Source organism: Nuphar pumila, chromosome 15, assembly GCF_984573655.1.
Source record: "Nuphar pumila chromosome 15, dmNupPumi1.hap1.1, whole genome shotgun sequence".
In the NCBI taxonomy this organism is placed as follows: domain Eukaryota; kingdom Viridiplantae; phylum Streptophyta; class Magnoliopsida; order Nymphaeales; family Nymphaeaceae; genus Nuphar; species Nuphar pumila.
Window position 1 is genome coordinate 86,752,029 of NC_143263.1, and position 22,504 is coordinate 86,774,532.

General features: G+C 36.9%; 1 protein-coding gene and 1 pseudogene across 1 annotated transcript; one reads left to right on the forward strand and one right to left on the reverse strand.

The window, feature by feature from the left end:
• The first annotated feature begins 855 nt into the window (after positions 1–855).
• LOC149815885 (transcription termination factor MTEF18, mitochondrial-like) lies at positions 856–3,308 on the forward strand. The gene has a single exon (XM_089989298.1). The coding sequence runs from the start codon at positions 1,098–1,100 to the stop codon at positions 3,285–3,287; it is 2,190 nt and encodes a 729-aa protein (XP_089845424.1). The 5' UTR covers positions 856–1,097; the 3' UTR covers positions 3,288–3,308.
• An 11,940-nt stretch (positions 3,309–15,248) lies between these two features.
• Positions 15,249–18,753, reverse strand: LOC149815886 (glucan endo-1,3-beta-glucosidase 8 pseudogene; annotated as a pseudogene).
• Positions 18,754–22,504: the final 3,751 nt, after the last annotated feature.

The following is a 22,504-nucleotide window of genomic DNA, read 5'->3' on the forward strand; positions in this document are numbered from 1 at the left end:
AAAGTAAATTTAGCAATATTTTGAAAGTTTCTCCAATTCAAGAAGTATTGTATGAAACATGAGATCCAACATGAGTAGTTCATTCCTTATGTTACACAAAATAATGGAGTTGTGGAGAAAATGAATAGGACAATTGTGGAGAGAATTTCAAGTTGTCAAAATCTTTTTGGGGTGAAGCTACGTGAACAACAAGCTTGTCTTATTTTTTGTCGCGAGCTAAGCCCGTGTTTGAGTTCATAATAAACCCGAGTTAAACTAGTTGAGTTTGAGCTGGCATGTTAAAAAAAAAACAATGTTTTTGATTTGAAAGAAATATGATTAAAAAAACATTGTTTAAGAGGTAGAAGTAATAAGATTTTAACGCCAACTTATTTTCTGCAAATCAAATAGATCAATCACACGTAAGCCTTCTGTATAATGTTCAAAATGGTGAATTGGGGTGGAGTAGGCCGAGTAGTCATTTGGCCAAGGACACGCTTTTTTTTTTCATTGATGCAGATAAGGGAAGATAACTAAGAGAACTTGTAAGTTGTAAAATATATTTTTACTATTTAACGAACTTGTATGAGTCAAGCTGAGTCGAGTCCTATTGTTCGTGTTTCAAGCTGAAGGCCAGGTTCGAATCCCTCTGCCACATGGGGCTTAAGAGATATCTGGTAGGGGGTCTGCCTAACCCCAACTTGCCTATAAAAAAAAAGTGTTTCAGCTTGCCGAGCTCATTTTACGAGTTTGAACGAGCTCATTTTACGAGCCGAGCGTGTTTCCCAGCCCTAGCTATGTGCCACAAGGTCGGACCCTGCACCTGACTCGTTTGGGTTCAGCTTGAAAGAGCTGAGTTTAAAGCCTGGGTCTGCCGGGAAGAGAGGAGGAGGAGCAGTGCGCCAGTGAGAAGCCGAACGAAGGAAAGTAAAAAACATCAGTGACTCTGAAAGTGGCTGTTGGGGGGCTCCTCACATTCTTCAAGGACCCAAGACGATGGTGGTGCACTTCATCGCTTCCCCCAACCCCCACCGACTCTGAAGGCGGCGGCAGAAACAGGCGGGGTAAGCCCATGTAGATGTGTAGATGCTTCGTCTTTCACGTATTTCCTTTGTATCATGACGCGTTCTTACACGCTTAGGAGGACTACCCAACTCTGCAAAATGGTCCCCATGTCGAACCCTTCATGCCTGTGTGAGAAGACCCTAAATTTCCACCAAAACCCTACACAATCCCCTAACCTCTTGCCCTCTTCTTCTGTCCCAAAAAAAACACTGCGTTTCATGGGATGCCCACCACCTTGCCACCACGGTATCGCAGCCACCCATGTTGCTCGAGTGTCTCTTTCTTATGATAGCAGTTCTGTGGCGCAACTTCACACCACCACTAGGAACGCCATGTTTTCTCGGAAAGACCTAATCTTGAAGCAAAACCCATTTGTTTTTAGCATTATTAAGACTACCCATGTTGGTGAAATGGTTGATTCTGATGAGAGAAACCCTATAATCCCATTCCACACCACCTCTAGTAACACGCTGTTTGCTAGGAGAGCCCTGAATTTGGATCAGTGCCTGCCTCTTTTCAGCAATCTTAGGCCTTCCCGCCTCGTGAAAACCCCGGTTTGTGATGTACTGTTTTCTGGGAAAGCATTGAGCTTGGGTAGAAATACAGCTTTGTATCAAGGAACTAGAGCTTCCCACACCACTCAAAACCCTGTTTCCAGTGGAAAAGCTGTTACCGGCGAACAAGCTCTCGGCCGCATCTCTCGAAGCGCACGGGCGGCCGCTCAGGATGCGCTTTTGGACTACCTACACTGCACCAGAGGATTGCATTTCACCGACGCAGATCACATAAGCAGGAATTCGCCGGAGTTCCTCCGGAAACTCCTCTCCAAGGTCGAGCCTGAACAGGAGGTCAAACATGCCCTGGTTAGGTTCTTTCGCTATCACCCCATCAATGAATTGGAGCCTTTCTTTGAAAGCATGGGCTTGAAGCCCTCGGAGTTTGCTCCGCTACTTCCGCGAGATCTGATGTTCCTATGTGATGATCAACTCTTGCTTGAAAACTATCATGTTCTGCGCAACTATGGCGTGCCTCGCAGTAAATTGGGAAGGGTGTATTTGGATGCAAGGGAAGTATTTCGGTATGACTCTGGCATCTTACAGTCGAAACTAAGAGCTTATGAAATGTTGGGATTGAACTCAAGTACTCTTATTAAGCTCATTATTTCGTGCCCTTCACTTCTGGTAGGCGGGGTCGATGCTAACTTCGCCAAAGTTCTTGAACAATTCAAGGCAATGGAGATAGAGTATGACTGGATTGGTGGATGTCTGACCGAAAAGAATTCATACGATTGGAGTAAAATTCTTCGACTGCTGAAACATCTTGAAGAGTTTTGTTGCTGTAAGAAGGACTTGGGCAGACTTCTTAAGAAGCATTATGAACTTTTATTTGATGGTTCTGGGAGCAACGCTTATGTACTGATTGCACTGTTTCTGAAATCAGGTCTTATGATGAATGAGATATTAAGTTTGCTTTTCCAGTTGCCTGAAGTTGCGATTGGGAATTTTGTGAAGAATTTCTGGCAGGGGCTTCATTTTCTCAATGAAATTGAGATGGAAAGAGAGAATATTGCAAAAATTGTCCGCCGTCATCCACATCTTTTGGGATTATGTTGTTTCAAGAAAGCTGTTGTTCTGTTGTCAGAGTTGGGCGTAGGGAGAAAGCGGCTGTGCACAATTATTCTCCAGGATCCGAATCAGTTGAAGGAGTGGGTTAAGGGGAAGAAAGTTAGACCCGTCCCTGGGACTGGTGAGGAGGAAAAAGCTCGATATCGGAAGACCGAGTTCTTGTTGAGACTGGGGTTTCAAGAGAATTCAGATGAGATGACAAAAGCCTTCAGGCAGTTCCGGGGAAGAGGAGATGAGCTACAGGAGAGATTTGATTGCCTTGTGAAAGCTGGACTGGATTGCCATGATGTTGCTAAAATGATCAAATTGTCTCCTCCTGTGCTAAATCAATCTACTGATGTGATCGAAAAGAAGATTGACATACTTGTAAATAGTTTGAATTACCCATTACAGACAATAGCGTCATTTCCATCACTTCTTTGTTATGATACTGAAAGAATTAAACTTAGGATTTCCATGTATAACTGGCTCACCGAAAGAGGTTTTGCCAGGGCCATGCTGTCCTTGAGTACAATACTAGCTTGTTCAAATGAACGATTTATGAAGCATTTTGTAAACATTCACCCAGAAGGTCCACAAGTATGGGAAAAATTAAAAAATGATTCAGCTTCTTGCTAAGGGATGCTGTTTTATTTGCCTGGGATAAGTTGGTTCTTTTGGCTGATTATCCACTTTGGTGGTTGATGCCTTCTTGCCTCATGCTTGCCAAAATAATTTCATTTCTTGAAAAGGGTTGTGTTGCCTTGTATTTGATTGAAAGTTGGTTCTTTTGCCTGTCTTATCTTTTTCTTTTCTTTTCTTTTCTTTTTCCTTTTTTGAGTTTGCCACCTGCTTTCTTCATCCCTTCTGGATTAATACTTGGGTGGTCTAGCAGATAATCATTTGTTCTCTGTAGAAGTTTGTAGGTCTTAATTTTTCTTTTGTATTTTTATTTGAACCTTGTAGGTATATCTGATTTGGTGTACTGTAAGTGCTAGCTGGAGAGTGCTTCTCAACTTCTTCCAACTTTCTGCATATACATGAGCTTTTGAAATTCCTATACCCGGTTTACGTATTCACATATGCATACAATCACAAAGGGAGTAACCTATTTTGAGCACTTAAATCATGGAGCTCCACTTAACTGATAGAACAGAAGTAATGAATTCACAAAGAGATGATGGGAGGTCCCGCGAGAATGATAAAATATCTCCATCAAATTGCAAATTTTGTCTATCATAGTTTCTCTAGATTTCCTCCACGAATTTTGGTGCCTGTAAATGATTGAGAAAGCAGTATGATGCAGAGATGTGGCATACATCTTACATTTCTGACTTTCATAAGAACAGTAACAAAATTTCATTTTTGTATAATAGTACCAAAGTTTCATGACATGACTGCTTAATCTACATTTTAATATTGTTCTACCTGCTTTACTTTATCTACTTGTTCCTTGGGCTATGTACTATTTTATATTAGGAAATTTAATCCAACTTACTTTTCACAATTGTGCTTAGATGTGTCTGACGATATTCTGTTACATATCGTTTCATAGGTGATGCCACAGGAAGGAAACAAGAATAGTTAAAGGAAGATTGTGGATAAACCATTTATTAGGTAATGTTGAAAACAACATGCATTGACATATTCTAGGGTTTATATACAAGTAGCTTTGGATCTTTAATTTTTAATAGTCATCAAATATATTTTCTTCAGATCATTCTGAAAATGGAAAAAAATGACATTACCATGATCTTTTCAATGTATCACTAAATTTTAGAATTTCCATATTATGATCATGGTATTATGATGGTAAATGATGAAAATATCCTAATACTAGCTAGTTGGAGGGAAAATTAATCTTCTTGGTTACCTCTTTGTCGCCTCCTGCATTCTTCACCTGTTCTGCACTAATGCTTGTGTAGTCTATCAGATAATCAGTAGTTGTCCATGGATCTTATTCTTTGAATATGTGGATGTTCTATTAGATAATCAGTTGTTTTTGTAGGTCTAATTTCCCCTTGTTTTTTTTCCTTAACCTTGTAGATGCATCTGGTTTGTTATATGTGCTAGCTGCAGAGTGCCTGAATCTCACTTCTTAAAAGATCATACTTGCATGAGCTTCTAAAATTACTGTTTCAGAAGTTCAAGGAACTCCCACCCATGAGGAGTCATGATCACCACATTCCAATCAAACTGGACTCTCAACTGGCCAATGTGTGCCATTATCGATATGCCTAAGTGCAAAAAGATGAGATTGAGAAAATTGTGAGGAAAATGATCCAAAATGACATAATTCAGCCCAGCAAGAGTCCATATTCATCTCCAGTATTGCTGGTCAAGAAGAAAGTTAGATTATGGTGTTTTGCATAGATTATCGGGCACTTAATGTGGTTACTATCAAAGACAAGTTTCCGGTCCCGGTTATAGGAGAGCTCTTGGGTGAGCTACATGGGGTGTGTTTCTTCTCCAAATTGGATCTTTGTTTGGACTATCATCAAATAAGAATGGCCACCCAAGATGAACACAAGACGGCCTTTCAAACCCACAGGTGGCTACTTTGAGTTTATGATGATGCCTTTTGGGACTCACTAATGGATCAACCACTTTCCAAAGCATAATGAATGATATCTTTAGGCCCTACTTGAGAAGATTTGTCTTGGTCTTATTTGATGACATATTTGAAGTGAACCAAGATGTGCACAATCATAATGCCAACAAAGGGCTACACAAGTGCACAAATACAATATGGTCTCTAATGGACCGATTACAATATCATAAAAGAGATATCTAAACCACAAAAAATAATGAACTTTGTATTGTCAACAAATATGCTTAGAAAAGCATATCTCTACATTTACAAGAGGCTCTATTTATAGAGCAATACATGTTCAAAAAGGAGAAAAGGGAGGCAGTCCAACAGCCGTTGGACTGCTCCCAATCGGTCAACATTGATTTACATACTAAAATAAATAGAAAAATAAAAAACAAAAAAAGACTGTACAATCCCTATTGGACTGTATATATTACAATACATAAAATGACTAAAATACCCTTGATATTACGTATATGGATAAATATATGTATATCAGGTATATATCAGAGCTGTCAGTCAGGGAAGTGGGAAGCAAGGCACTTCCAAAATTTTAGGAAGCGGGAAGCGCAGGACGACTTAGAAGTGAACCAGGAATTGTCTCGAAAGCGACCTAGGAAGCGAACCGAAAGCGAAGGGAGAAGCGAAAAAAGAGAAAAAAAGAAAGGAAAATAAAAATGAAAACACAAAAAAATAATAAAAAAAGGGAAAGCGAGTGGAAAGCGCGCTTTCCCTAAATTGGGAAGCATGCTTCCTAATTTTTTTGGCGCTTCTCAGCACGTTTCGCTCTTTTGAAACACCCTTTGAAAAAGCACACTTCCCCATGTCCTATGGCGCTTCTGGTAACCCTAACATATATATATACACATATATATACTGTCACTGGGACTCGTTCAAAGGGCCCTCGCACCCGCGTCGACGCAGGTGCCACATCGGTGTGGCAAACACGTCACGAGAGAGAGAGAGTTGGGATCGTCCTCATCTTTCTTTGTCATCTCGTTGGGATATATATATATATATATATATATATATATATATATATATATATATATATATATATAGAGAGAGAGAGAGAGAGAGAGAGAGAGTTGGGTTGTCCTCTTTCTTCTTCGTCTCGCTTGAATAGAGAGAGAGAATGAGAGTTATTTCAAAAAAAAAATTTGTCAAGGGAAAGAAGATACGTAGCCCTTGTATTATCACATCAACTGACACTTGTCATCCTCAACCAGCTGTAACCTGCCTGCTATGTCACAGGGATTCGGCTAGCAGGGTGTCGCACGCACGTCGACGCGGGTGCGGTCAACCCGACTCTGGGTGCGTTGACTGCACCCAAGGTCATTTTGGTCCCTTTTTTTTGGGTTTTTTTTTTAAAAAAAAAATTTGCCCTATGAAATGGGCTGCAGAATTTAAAAAAAAAATCTTGGGGGGGGGGGGGGGGCGCTGCCCCCCTATAACCCCCCGCCCGCTGACCGCGCAGCGGGGCCCGCGTCGGGGGGAACCCTCGGACCCCCCTTATATATATATATATATATATATATATATATATATATATATATATATATATATATATATATATTACATTTTTGCCCCTACCGCACCCCCACACACGGGTTTTTTGGAAGTGCCGAATCCCTGCACCCGCACCCATGTGACATAGCCTGCCTGCCTTTAATGTTTTTTCTTTTTATCAATAACAGCTGGCACCTCATATTTTCCTTTTTTTAATATTTTTGTTGTGAAGAGCGGGAAAGAAAGTGTTTTCTTTTGTTGAAATTTGCACCTTTTGCTTTTTTCTTCTCCCGTATTTGGACTTGGGTTCGTTGGGTTTGCTTTGACCTTTGACTCAATCGGATTCAGACCTGGGTCAAAGTAAACCCAGGTTTGAATCATTCTAGGTATACACAACTAAGTTTGTTCGAGATTTCGTGTATATATATATATATATATATATATATATATATATATATATATTTTAACACTCTCTCTCAAACTTACGGTGAGATTACTGAAAGTTTGTTAAGAAGAAACGAAAAACGTGGTAGAGGAAGGGCTTTTGTGAAGAAGTCCGCAATCTGGAATTCAGACTAAACATATGGTAGAGTAATTGTATCCTTCAAGTATTCTTCTCAAACATAGTGACAATCAATTTTGATATGTTTTGTTCGTTCATTAAATGTGTGATTGCTGGTTATGTATATGACACTTTTGTTATCACAGCATAACTTTGAAGGTTCTGAAACATCAACACCCAAATTTGAAAGTAACGATCTCATCCACTCGACCTCGATTGTTGTTGTAGCCATCGCCCTATATTCAGCTTTCGTGGAAGATAAAAACACTTTTTGCATCTCTAGGAAATGAGGGAATCACCTACAAACACACGAAAACTCGTAGATGAGTGTCAGTTATTGGGATCTCCTCCTCCGTTAGAATCAGTATAACGAATACGATTTAAAGATTAATAAGAGGATATGAATAGCCCTTTAGATATAGTCTTCTTGATGTATCAAAGTATTTTTAACACGACACTCATGTGAACTGACATTAGGCGCATGCTGAAACTAACTTGCAGTATTGCACTGTTTGCGTTATATCTGGTCTAGTAATAGATAAGTACATTAGTGATCTAATAAGTTGCCTATAAGGAGTTGGATCATTTAATAAAACTCTGTCTTTAGCTCTCATTTTGGTATTTATCACTTTAGGAGTGTCGGCGTATTTTGTGTATGTGATTCTCGAATGTGAAACAATATCAGCTTCAAACTTTATTTGAAACAAAATGTATTATCTTGGCGATATGCTACTTTAATACTTAAAAATTGCCTCAAAAAACCAAGGTCAGTTATATCAAAAAATTTCTTAAGCATAATTTTAATTTGTTCAATTTCCTTCTGATTATTCTCAGTGATGATCATATCATCAACATATAAGAGCAAAATGGTAAGCGAAGTACCTATAGATCTTATAAAAAAAGTAGTGTTAGTATAACATGACTTAAATCTAAAATTAACCATAGTTCCACTGAACCGATCATACCATGCTTTAGGAACTTGTTTAAGCCCATATACAGTCTTTCGAAGATAAATAACCATACCATTTTCAATAGTCGGACCAGGTGGAGGATCCATGTAAACTTCTTCATTTAAATTGTCATTTAAGAAGGCAATCTTAACATCTAACTGATATATAGGCCAATTCTTAATGGATGGTATTGTAACTAGAGTCCTAATTGTGGTCATGTGAGCTACTGAGGCAAAGGTTTCTTCATAATCTATATCATATTTCTTAGGAGTATTCTTTCGCAACTAACCTAGCTTTATATCTTTCTAGGGATCCGTCATTCTTTGTTTTCACCTTAAATACCATCTTTATCATATTGTCTTTTTTTTTTTAGGAAGATATTGAATTTCTCATGTATGGGCTTTATATAATGCATCTAATTCTATTTTCATAATTCTATTTTCATAGCTTCTACCCATTCTTTTATATCTTTGGCTTCTCTATAATTAGATGACTCATGATATGAGTGAATTGCTAGAAGTCATGCCCTATAATTTGGAGAAAAAGATTCATAGGAGACAAACCTATTTGGAGGTTTAGGTATTTGTTCAAATCTTCTAACACTAGATTCTTTTATATTTGTTGATTGGCTATATTTTTTAAGGGCACATGGATGCTCCCTATTATCTCGTCTAGAGTATTGTATAATGTTACGTGTTGGTTCTTCACTAATTTCATCATCAATTTCAATGTTAGACTTAGGCAATAAGTCAAACAAGAAAGTATACTCGAATTCTTCCTTAGTTTTTTCAAGATCAAATCCCTTTTCTTTTTCAAGAAATGTTACATTTCTAGATACATAAAGATTATCATTTTTAAAATCATAGCATCGATAGCTTTTTTTATTTTCAGCATATCCAAAAAAGACACATTTAATAGCTTTAGGAGAGAATTTGTTGTATTTTTCAAGAAGCACAAAACATTTATATTCAAAAACCCTTAATCTTTTTAAATCGGGAGTAACCTTAAAGAGTTTTTCAATTGAAGATTTGTTTTCTAAAGTTTGAGAAGACATTCTATTTATTAAGTAAATCGCGGTGAGGGCGGCTTCGGCCCAAAACTTCTTTGGGACTTCTTTTGAAATAAGCAGGGTCCTAGTAGTTTCAATAATATGATAATGTTTTCTTTCGAAAATTCTATTTTGTTAAGTGATCTTAGGACAAATTTTTTGATGCAAAATATCATGAGTTTTTAGATAGAATTGAAAATCATTTGAAAGAAACTCTCTCCTTAAGTCTAAGCGGAAGATCTTAATATTTGTTTTAAATTGATTTTTAACAAGATTGCGAAAATTTTTAAAATACGAAAAAACTTTGGATTTAAGCCTAAGTAGATCCAAGTGTGTCTACTAAAATCATCTATAAATGTGACATAGTATGAATAACCACATTTTGACAAAACGGGAGCGGGACACATACATTCGAATGCATTAATTCAAAACTTTCATTAGTCAAGGAAGTTCTAGATCCGAAAGACAACATTTGCATTTTTTCAAGTATACAATCTTCACATACAAATTCCTTTTCCTTACAAAATTTATCAAAAAACGAAAAAAGAGATAATTTGGATACACTTAAATGTCCTAGTCTTTTATGCCAAAGATTAAAATTAATTTCTTGAATAAGATTACAAAAAGAATCTTTAGGTAGACATAAGGAGTCCATATAGTAAATGTCTCATCTTCTATTGCCTAGCCCAATCAGCTTCCCTGACCGGAGATTCTGCACCCAACAAGCCTTAGATGAGAAGAATACTTTACACCCATAATCAGAAATTTGAGAAATCAAATAAAGGTTTAAATCAAGTTTTGGAATAACCTTAACATTTGGAACAAAAAACTTTTTTGAATCATTGTCAAGATTTTCTATACTTTTAACTTTTAAAGAAGTACCATTGGCATTTGACACACATGAAAAGTATGAATTAGTGCAATTAGATAGTAGGAACTCATTATGAGTTATGTGAAAAGACGCTCCTGAATCCAAAATCCAAGAGGACTTACCAGATATAGGAGTGGCTTTTAGTATTTGTGAAACAGCCTCCGCAATTTGGGTAATTGTCAAATCATTGAAGTTGTCTTTTTTCTTTGATTCTTGAGGTTCTTCACTTACCGCGACCATCTTTTTGAGTTTAGGACAATCCGATCTTATGTATCCTGGTTCTTTAAAATAGTGACAAGTAATTTTTCCTCCCTTGTATCCTCCATTATCTTCCCCTATTATGTATTCCTCCATTGAATTTTCTCTCAAAATGAGGAGGTTTATAAGTTTTTATAAAGTTACCAGGTCTTGATACGACAAACACCTTATCACTAGACTTGTGCATTCTAAGTCTACTTTCGGTTTGACATATTTGAGCAAGGGCTTCACTTATAGAAGGAGTCAAAGTCTTATGAAGTAAAGATGGTCTAACTTGCTCAAATTCCGGTCGAAGACCATATAGAAAAGAAAAGAGATTTTCTCTTTCAACTTGTTGTTTTCTCATTTCAATTGCTGAACCTTTCCATTTTGTTTCTAACATAGCCAATTCATCTCAAATAGGTGATAAGAGACCATAAAAATCTCATGCACTTTTATCCCCTTGCTTGGTTGTACGTACCTTGTCTTGGAGATAATATAGTCTAGCCATATCCTTTTGAATGAATGAACTCTTTAAGAAAATTCATACATCACATGCCTTTTTGAACTTGATGATGTTGGTGGCAATCTTGAACTCTATGGTATTCATAAACCATGAGAGTATTTGAGTGTTATTAGCCTCTCAATCATTCATTTTCTCTTAATAGTCTTGCAAAGCCTTCTCCTTTTCTTCTTTGAAAAATGCTATGATTTGATCTCCTTCTCTTCTCGTTAGCTTAAGTTAGGATTCATTAGTGGTCTCACTAACAAAACCTCAAAGCTTTTTCTCCTTGATGTGGTTTTTTATTGCGGTAGCCCACATCAAGTAGTTGTTTTCATTGAGCTTGTAAGAGATGACAAAGGCGGATTCTCTTACACCCATGCTAACAACGAAGTGAATGACTTGAAGTGGAAGAGCAAAGCTTGAAGACCACCGCTAAAAATAAAGCACACCCAAGATGGTTTTCAACATTACAAGAGCTTAAGACTATGATACCATGAAATGAAACAAGATGTGCACAATCACAATACCAACAAAGGGCTACTCAACTGTACAAATACAATATGGTCTCCAATGGACCCATTACAATCTCATAAAAGAGATATCTAAACCACAAACTTCAATAGAATACAATGTAAAAATAATGATCTTTGTATCCTCCACAAATATGCTTAGAAAAGCATATCTCTACATTTACAAGGGGCTCTATTTATAGAGCAATACTTGTACTTCAAAAAGGAGAAAATCGTTGGACTGCCTCCAACGGTCATAGATGGACTGCCCCAAGTCAATGGGAAGACAACTGTCCTAGCCGTGTTGGATCGATTGATCAAGTATGGGCATTTCATAGCTCTATTGCACCCCTACACGGCTAAGGAGGTAGCCGGTCTTTTTATGGATCATATCTTCAAGCTCCATGGCTTGCCAAAGACAATCATGAGCAACCAGGACCCACTCTTTGTGAGTACATTTTGACTCTAAGGCACCCAATTGGCCATGATCACTGCCTACCATCCCCAAACAGATGGCCAAACCGAGGTGCTAAATAGATGCTTGGAAGCCTACTTACGAGCCTTCATTAGGGATAGACCCAAGCAATGGATGAAGTTGCCTCTATGGGTTGAATGGTCTTACAACTCAACCTACCATTCGGTAATAAAGATGGCATCTTTTGAAACATTATATGGAAGGAAGCCACCAACTATACCTACATACATTGGTAAAAGTGCCAAGATCAATTCGGTGGATGTGGTCTTACAAGCAAGAGACCAACTATTGCACAAGCTCAAGAGGAACCTCATGGATTCCCAAAATCGGATGAAACAAAAGCATGACAAAAATTATAAGATGGAATATCAAGTTGAAGACTTGGTGTTGCTCAAGTTGCCCCCACATAGGCAACTAACCGTGAGTGAGACTGGCTAAATATCACAAACTTAGTCCACAGTTTTTTTTGGGTCATTCGAGGTCTTGGCAAGAGTAGGCAAGGTGGCCTACAAACTCAAGCTATCAGCTGATACACAATTCCATCCGGTGTTCCATACCTCACGTTTTAAGCCCCTTTCATGGATGCGCCCCACTAAAGAAGCCCAACAACTGGATCTTGGTGAGTTGCACAACCGGTGCCCACACATGATCTTGGCAAGAGAAAGAGAAGGATTGAAGGGAGTGTATCAACTGAAATTCTCATCCAGTGGAGTGATACCAGACCTAATGAGGCTTCTTGAGAGCTAATGAAGACATCATGACTCGCTTCCCAAGTCACTTGCCTTGAGGATAAGACAAAACTCATGGGGTTGGATTGATATGAGTGTACCTAGCCTAGCTAAGCCTTATAGAGCTCACTAGTTGGGGCGGCCAATAGGGTTATGTTTGTATTTTGGTATCTTGTATTGGGTGGTAGCATTGGAGTAAATTTTCATTCATATAAGGGTAATTAGCTAGGCCTTAGACTATATAAAGACTAATTGGTGGTGTATGTTCTCATTCTACTTTTTGGTGAATCAATTTGGAGTCAATTCTTTTGAATTGTCTTGTGGAGGCCCTCCCTTCTATAACTGCACTCCTAGTGTTCACTATCTTGTTGTTACAATTTAAAAGTTATTCTTTCTATCATACTCTCTCCAGCTTCCATGAATTTTGGATTTTTCCTGATTGAGAAGGAAGTATGATGTGGATGCTTGTCATACACCTTTTGTTTTGAAGTAGCAAACTTTCTTTACTTTTTCTATGTAGTGTAGTGTCAATTGCCAAAAGTTCATGCTTGATTCTACAAGAATGCTAAAATATGTCCATTAGACTGTGTAACAGTACTCCTGGTGTTCATTATCTTGTTGTTCCAATTTAAAAGTTTTTCTTTGTATCATACTCTCTCCAGCTTCCATGAATTTTGGATTTTCCTGATTGAGAAAGAAGTATGAAGCGGATGCTTGTCATACACCTTATGTTTTGAAGTAACAAACTTTATTTTTTCTATATAGTGCCAATTGCGAAACATTCATGTTTGATTCTACATGTCTTTACATTTCCATATTTATTGCCTGTTTTCTTTCTCTACTTGTTTCCTGGGCTATATACTATTTTACAATGGGAAATTTTGTGTTAAGATGTGTTTAACAATGATATTATGTTACACATTGCGTCAAAGGTGCTAGCATAGGAAGGCAACAAGAACAGTTAAAGGTGGATTGTGGAGAAACTGTTTATTAACTGATATTGAAAGCAATATGCATTGTCCTAGGGTTTATATATGAGTAAATTTGGGATTCAAATTTATGACATTCTTCCTTGTTGAACAATGGCTGCCCATTTCACCTGATGTGTTATCTTTTTGACTTTTGTTGAATTTTTCTTGGATCCTTTTACATGTCTTCTCAAGTGAAACAAAAATTTAATAACCTGAGCTGAGATACTCCTTTGCTGATAAATGAGTAAGAATAACACTTCTGATAGTTCGACACCAGATTGTCATTGTGTAGCTTTCGAAATCTGTGCCACTCTAATGGTGCTCCAAGACGTGTTGACTACTCTTATTTATGGAAAAAGGTTTCAATGTAAGAGCTCTGATAAGCCTAATGCAATTGTTATATGTATGACCTAACAATTTTCACTCGTGACTTAAAAGTTTGATGCGTGATGAAAGCATGAGAAAGTACATAATGCTCCGAGGATGCACAGATAAGTGATTTAGGGAAACAGATTTCAGAGGTGATGCTGGGGTTATGCTATCTCAAAAGTAACTTTTGTTTTTCCAGAAGCATCAGTAATGATTTGATCCATAGGGCTTGATGGTCATGAACCATTAGTAGCAAGACGCTTTGATTTGGGCCACTTTGGGTGCCAAGGTGCCTCCATAAATTGGAGGGTTTGATCCTGCATGCATAGTGATCTAAAAGCATATTGTAAGCATTCCAATGGCTTGATCCAGAGCATGTGATGTACCAAATGAATTGTGATCTTCATGTCTATTGATCTCATACCTTTGAATCTTTTATATGACATGGATACTCCATTTTTACAACAGCATTGTATTCCTTTGTAAACTAGCAATAATGGGAAACTCCATAAAGATGGCCATATCCCTGTCTTGACAACTGTATACATGTGACGTAGTTGAATATCAAGTTTGATAATTACTTGGTCTCTTTTGATAGTTCTGAAATCACTCTAATAATTCACATTAGGTTTGTACTTTGTACTTTGTACTTTTTATATTCCATTACGTATACCATTTCTCAGTTCTGCTTAGATGACATAAATTATGTCTCTTTTGGTTCTTGCTTATATCCATCTTTAAATCTCTATGTTACCAAGCGATGAACTTTTTGCTATTACACATTGCTAATGGCATCCACCAGAATATTGAACTATCATAATATTCTTGAAAAATGCTTAAATAACACTCCGCCTAATGTCGGGCTTCTTTATGTCTGTGCACATTGCCTGCTTACAGAATTGGGTAGAACTTGTTTCTGCATCTTCAAGAGTTGATTCAGATATCAGTACTTCCCCCCTGCAGTCCAAAATTGGCATTCAAAGTTTGCTGCAAGTGGTATCAATGAACCTTTTTTAAATCATATAGCACTCTGCAGAAGGGAGCTTATTCCTGTACTGTTTTTTTTTGTTTTTCGAGCATGATCAGTACATGCATAAAGAAGAGGATAATATGAGACCAAGTATTGTTTTATAATATGCAGAGCAGTTGCTTTGAATTCAATAGTGGTTTGTTCCAAAGTAGACATTTCACTGCTAAACTTTTGTAACATTTTCTATTGGTACCAGGAAAATTTTACTCTTCATATCAACTGTAAATCTCTATCATCATGTGGCTACAGATGCATCTCATGAACTGTAATCATAGAGATGATGGAGACTCCTAGCAAACCTAGCAGTGCTCCAGTCAGACTTCTCTCTTGTGCTGTTGCTGATCCATATGCTAACATAACTGGAAACCGGCAATCTGTATCAGAGGGGTCCTGGTCAGTTACGAGTGCAAGCTCAGAGAAATCACAATCACTACTATGCTGATTCCGCATCTGATAATACATGTTAAATGCATAAGAAGCGTTCCCAGGTAAGCCCAAATGGTTGCATGAAGACCCGTATCCAAGGGCAGTGCAGTCAGCATGGCTGCATGCATATTCTATGGCATGGACCACGTTCATCGAGTCCTTTTCTTCTGGATTCAAGACACACCACCTCCTAGGCAGGTACTCCACATCTGCTGCACTTACTAGAGCCTTGTTCTCTTGGTGGCCGGAGATATCCAACTGATACTTTGGTTTTCCGTCATACTCAAAGAGGCCCCAATGTCGTTCGAAAGCTCCAGGTGCAATGCTCTTCCCATTCTCATCTATGAGGCTAAAGAGGTAAACTTTGATTGAGCCAGGCCTGAGGGGTGTCCCTTTGCCACTCATAACATGGTGAATCAGCCCCTGGTTGAACCTCTGTGCATACATAACATTTGCATTCTTGTCACCATCAGTTGGCCAGCCTACTTCTCCAACCAGAATATGCATGTCCGGATGGCCAGCTTTCCTTAATGACCATATAAGAGTGTCAAGATTAGCATCAAAGACATTGGTGTAAAGTGCGTCACCATCTTGTATGGGCTTTGCGTTGCCATCAAAGAAGGCAAAATCCACTGGAAAATATGGATTGCCATATAGACTCAGAAAAGGGTAGATGTTCACGGTGAAAGGTGCATCATTTTCTGATAAGTATTGAATGATTTGGAGCACGGTGTCGCGGTCCTCTGGTCGAAACTCACCAGCAGAGGGTACCGGATTGGAAGCTGGAGAATTATAGATGTCAGCATTGATGGGGACGGTAGCCTTGATATGGGTGCCTAGGTTGGCTTTGTTGAGGGCTTCTTGTATGTTTTGGAGGGCCGGCAGGGTTACATTGACAAAGGTGCCATTGTATGCTTGCAAGAATGGTTCATTGCCTACTGCAACATACCTGGTACATGTAAACGGCACACCGTTAATAAGTTTGACAAACTGTTTCCTTCTTGCAATTCAACCCCTACCCTTTGGTGACAAATGAAACCATGAGAAGGAAGAAAAAAAAAAGCAAGATTATAAATGTATGAACAGAAACGGTCATGGACTCATAGGATAACTCGTGTTTTTGAAGTGACTACGATAGGATAAAGTCTTTGGTTCAGATATGCTTACGGTATAAACGAGTTGAAACTCATAGGCGGAAGTTCTTTTGACTCAATCTGACCCTGCATATGTGTTCAACACATATGTGACAAATGATTTTATCTGCAATTTCTTGTTTTTCAAATTAAAACTGGCAAGAAATTGAAAAAATTCCATAAATCTCACATTTTTCTGCAAAATCTCGGCAATAAAAAAATAAATTTTAAAATATAAAAAAGGTTTTTTATAAGAAAATATTTAAAAAAAAATTATTTAAAAATAAAAATACATGATTTTTTGTGATAAATAACCTTTTAAAACGTAAATATCGTGTTTAAATCACGGTATTTATGTTTTTTCATAATTCTTGCGATATTTTGAAAATCTCGAGAGAAATTGCCGTTTTAAACTTTCAGTCAATTTCTTGCAATATTTTCGCAAGATTTTCGTAAATCTCGGGATATTTGTCACACTGGTTCAACATAGTCAATTTGTCAGAAATCGATCTTTGGATCATGTTTTTTTGAAGAAAATATTGTTTTCAAGTCGTTACCAAAACAAGTACACAAGCTGGATTTCGATCGTTCAAAAGCTGATCCCCACCAAACAGACCATGTAGATCATATCTTCACTTAAAAAAAGAAAGAGCAATAACATATTGCTCATTTCAACTCATTGATACCATATGCAGATCCGAGTCAGACTTCCGACTACAGTAGCTGATGAAATAGTGTATCCTTACAGATTAGCTTTTCTTAATAACATTAACTGTAGTACAAAATGAAATCAGCAAATACACACATCTCTAGATTATGAAAGAGTACACGGTTCAAATATGTTTTAATGTCAGCAGTACGTGAGCCAATACTTCGTCAAACCACAATAACGATGCACTTGTAATCCACTTTTCCTGGAAATGATCAGAATATCCTCAGGAGCGGCCATCTTTCACACAAATGAAAAAAAAAAAGATATTAACTGAACTTCTAGTTTTCTTAGGCTCTGTTTGGAATTAAATGAATCTACCTACATCCACAGGTGTTTGGGAATCCCGATCTGGGCGATGAGGAATGGCATTGAGAGTGAAGAAGCAAGTGAAGATTGACCATTTTCAACTACATTTTCGCAAAGATGTAGTTGACGACTCCAGCATTATCACCCGTTTTCTTCTCCACTCCTATCACTCTTCACCTCTTCTCCATCATCGGCTTCCAAACAGAAGAAAGAAAAAACTGCAAATCCACCCTTAACTCCTGGAATCCTAGTTACTGTATGGACACCTGTACCTCCATGTCAATTAGTCATATACCAAAAGACACATTAATTTTTCTTTTCTATTTTTGAAATAGAAACTGGAGGATTATTGAATTTTCAAAAAGACAATCAGTGTGGGTTGACATTCATAACCTTTAGACCAATAATACTGATATACGAGCAAGAAACCCCCCCAAGAATCCAAAGAAGGCCAGAGACATCCAAACAGAAAACTAAAGAACAATAAAATTGAGCTTATCGCTTAATATATAGTGAAAGAAATTGCTAAACATGAAAAAAGAAAAAAGTACAACAGTTGTTAATGCTTCAGTGTTTGAAACGCAGTAAATTGGAAAAATGTCAAAGACCAATATTCTTGACCATGAGAAAAATATAGGCATTAAACACCCACAAGAACCTCACCATGGCTCTATTTCTAAAATTCAGAAGATTGGTGTCTATGAAAGATATTAATTACACAAGAATTTTGAAAAAGAAAAGAAACCAAGAAATAAAGTAGGAAAAAAAGAAAAAACAAGAGCAATCAAGCAATACAACATAAGGTTGTCATAGAATCGTTACCGTACTTGATGTTAACACCAACGCTATGGATGAATCTGGTGACGTTCTCTGCAACCCAATCCTCTGCAAGCCCATAATCCTCACTCAGGTCCTGCAGCATGTAGTTTGGGATGGCTAGCATCACCTCTATACCCGACCCCGCGAGTGCCCTCATGGTCCTTTCATCTGCATCGAACAGTTTCACCTTCTTGAACCCATTTTCTTTGAGCATCTGCACCACAAGAGTTGGAGGCAGTTGGTGGGTTGCCATCTTACCCCAGTTCACCCCAATGCTGTTTGCCTTGCTCATCATCATGAGGGTGAACATGAACAAGATTTTAAGAGAGTGGTGTTTCTCTCTCTTTACCATCGATTTCATATGAGTGAGAGAGAGAGAGAGAGAGAGAGAGAGAGAGAGAGAGAGAGAGAGAGAGAGAGAGAGAGAGAGATGTAATTTTATCGGTTGGGGTGTGGGGTCGTGGAAAGCGAGAAACTCAGGTGGTGCATCTCGGGAGGAGACTTAAGGCTACATTTAACGACCCTTTCCATGGCTTACAGCTTGCGAGTATAGGAAGAAAAGAGATGGATGAACTCGAGCATTGCAATATTTTGTTTCATGTCGCCAAACAGTTTATTTCACTCAAAATATAACCTTTTTTTTTGGCAAAATAACCTTTTCTTATTAACAGTCTTTTGAGAAAGTCTTTTGTAGGGTAAAAAACATTTTGTCATGCAAGAAAACTTTATAAGTTTACAATGAGAACGGTTGTGTTAGAGGACAAGGCTATTAGAATTAATTGCTTGTTTAACAAACTTTAAATATTAATATTAATATTTGGATTTGAATCCAAACTCGAGGAAGAGTGTTCCGGACAACTAAGCTTTTTGCTTTTATTGCTTGATTTAGTTTTTTTTTTGCTTTCTTGTAGTGCATGTAATGTTACTTATGAATGCCCCTTTTTTTCATTTTTTATATTTTTGGTTGTTTTTATAAAACCAACGTTATAGACATATTTTACTTAGTGGACGTTGGCTTTTGAATCATGTAGGTAGGATTTTATAAGCCTTCAAAAATCGATGACCTGCAATGCATGATACTTTCTTGGGGTCATGAATAATGTTTTTCATGGAAAAAACATAATTCAAAATCTGATTCCAGCTATTTTGAATATGTTGAATCCATCCATGAGGTCGGTTTGGATCAAAACAACTTGCACATAAGAGATCCAAACTTGTTTGTACATAATGGCACCATTACTAAAACATTACCCTATAATCATGCACACAAGCCTATTTGTTAGATATGTGATCCCAAAGGCACATAGCAGGTTAGTGTCATCAGTGTACTAATTTGTCACATGAAAAAAATGTTAGCCCACAAGCATGTAATGTCACACCTTAATTATGACCACATGTGTTACTCATTTTAGGATGACAACTGATATCCCAAATCAAGAGCAACGCAACATAAGAAGTCTATACACATGGATTTTAGAAAGTCTCATTTTCCATTTTCTTTTCTCAACCTAGCAACCTTGGTCAATATATCAAGAGCTAGAAGTAATAAAAATTAGTGATGGATCAGGTTTGAATATTCAAACCATTGGTTCTTTTCAATTTCTTGATAGATTTGAGTTGAAAGATATTTTGCATGTGCCTAAGATAACTAAAAATTTGTTATTTGTTCAATGGTTTACGAGAGATAATGATATTTTTTTAGTTCCATCTCGAGTTTTGTTGTGTTGAAGATAGACACACAAGGAAGATTCTTGTTAGAGGAACGAATAAAGATGGGCTATACAAGATGAAGTTAGTGCTTGAGAACAAAATGGCTCTTAGTGGAAAAAAGGTTTCAATTGATCAATGTCTTAAAATATTTGGAAATCCCTCTTTAAAAACATTTCAACAAATTATTACAAACATGGTTTTACCTTTTGATAAGTTATTCTTAAATCATGTGTGTGATGCATGTTGAAATGGCAAAAGTCATAACCATTTTTTTCATACTTCTAATCTTGTGCAGGCACCATTGGAAATCGTTTACTCTAATGTGTAGGGTCCTACCCTAGTCATGAGTGTGATGGATATAAACATTAAGTTTATCATTGATGTATTTTCTAAGTACCTCTAGATATATATACTTAAAAATAAATCAGATGTACTTTAGGCTTTTCAGTCTTTTAAGATGGATGATGAAAATATGATTGGGTAAAAAATTAAATATTTTTATTTTGATTGGGAAGGTGAATATCAATTAGTGTCGAATTTTTTCAATGAAAATAGAATAGAGCACAAAATCACTTGTCCATACACTCATGAACAGAATGGGATGAACCATGAAGACATAGACATATCATTGATATTGGGTTAACTATGATTATTTAAGCTAACATCTCATCAAAATACTAAACATACACTTTTAGTATTGTAGTATATTTGATCAATAGAATGCCCATAAAAGTGATTTCAATGGAGTCTCCATTCCAATTAACATGTTTAAAACTCAACATGAGTATTGCTTCCTTAAAAATTTTGGTAGTGTCTGTTAACCCTGTCTTAGAACTTATAGAAAATATAAGCTTGATTGCAAGTTAGATGAAGCGTTTTTACAAGTTATGCCCCATAGAAACATGGTTATTACTATTTGAACATTTCTTTAAAAAAATTATTTCTTGTCATTTTTATGAAAATAGTTTTTTCTTTAAAAAAATGTTTAGTCGTCTAAATCAATAAAAAATAATTGTTGTTTCTTCTTCTCTTATTTTTATTAGTCATATGTCTATCCATGTTGAACAGCATGAATTAAGTTTCTCAACATCCTCTTCTACACTTGTTGTTAGTCCTATAAAAGAACCTAGTGAAAATCAACATGAGTCTTCCCAACCTCTTAGCCTACTTGAGTTAAGTTTCCAATCATCTAGTAACATCGAGTCATCACCTTAGCCTATTTTAGTTCAGTCAAGCATAACACATCCCATGGTTATTAGGATACGTACAATATGAGATGTAGAAACCAAAAGTTTATCACAACACCAAATATATTATTCTAATAGCTCTTCTTATAGTTTTACATCAGGATACCAAACCAGTTAAATTTTAAGGAATCATATCAGAGTCCAAAATGGTAATAGGCTATAAAAAAATGATATGACGCTCTTATCCAAAATCAAACATGGTCTTTAGTTCCTTCTTGGTTGGCTCAATATATTGTTGGATTTAAATCAGTGTTCAAAACTAAAGGTAGATGAAACTCTGAAAAGTTATAAAGCTTAACTTGTTGCTAAAGGATATAGTCAACAAAAAATGATAGATTATTTAAAAATGTTTAATCCAATGGTTAAGCCGACAACCATTAGATTAGTTTTGTCTATAGCCATCAATAGAAATTGAGAAAATAAATATTTGGACATTCAAAATGCCTTTTTTACATGTTTATTTATAAAGAGATTTATATGAGTCAGCTTCCAAGGTTTGAAGATTTTAAAATTTCAAATTATGTTTGCAAACTTGAAAAAAGCTTTGTATGGGTTCAAGCAAGCTGTATGGGCTTTGTTTTCTATGCTTAGTTTTTTCTTCCCCTCACTTGGTTCCAGAGGGGCTAGGACCAATACCTCACGCTTTGTTTTTAAGTCAAGAAAGAATCCCCACTTAGAGATTTAGATCTGGGTTTTTTTGCAGCCTATGACTAGTAGAGATTTATATTTATTGGGAGCATAAAATGACTACATGGTAGCAAACTCATAGAGAATGAGTATTGTCACTTTTTCAATGAGGCTTCAGGAGGGACACATGTTCAGGTGGTGTTCAATAGTAGTCGTTGGTGCAGTGTGCTTGTAGCAGCTCATGAGGGACATGGAAATTTATCTTCAGCATTATCTTTGTCTAGTTCATTTATTTTAGATTTTATTTCTTGTAACCCTTTGCTGCCATGGGTTATATCCTTCGGTTTTCGGAGTCTTGTAATTTTATGTTTTGGAAGGATAAGCCACCAGATTGGCTACCTTATGGGTGATCAGATTTAATTGACCTTTTATTATTAATAACAATTCGAGACAATTCACCAACATTCTCTCAAAAAAAAGTCAAGATAGATTACAATATTCATTCATGTTTGTGTAGAT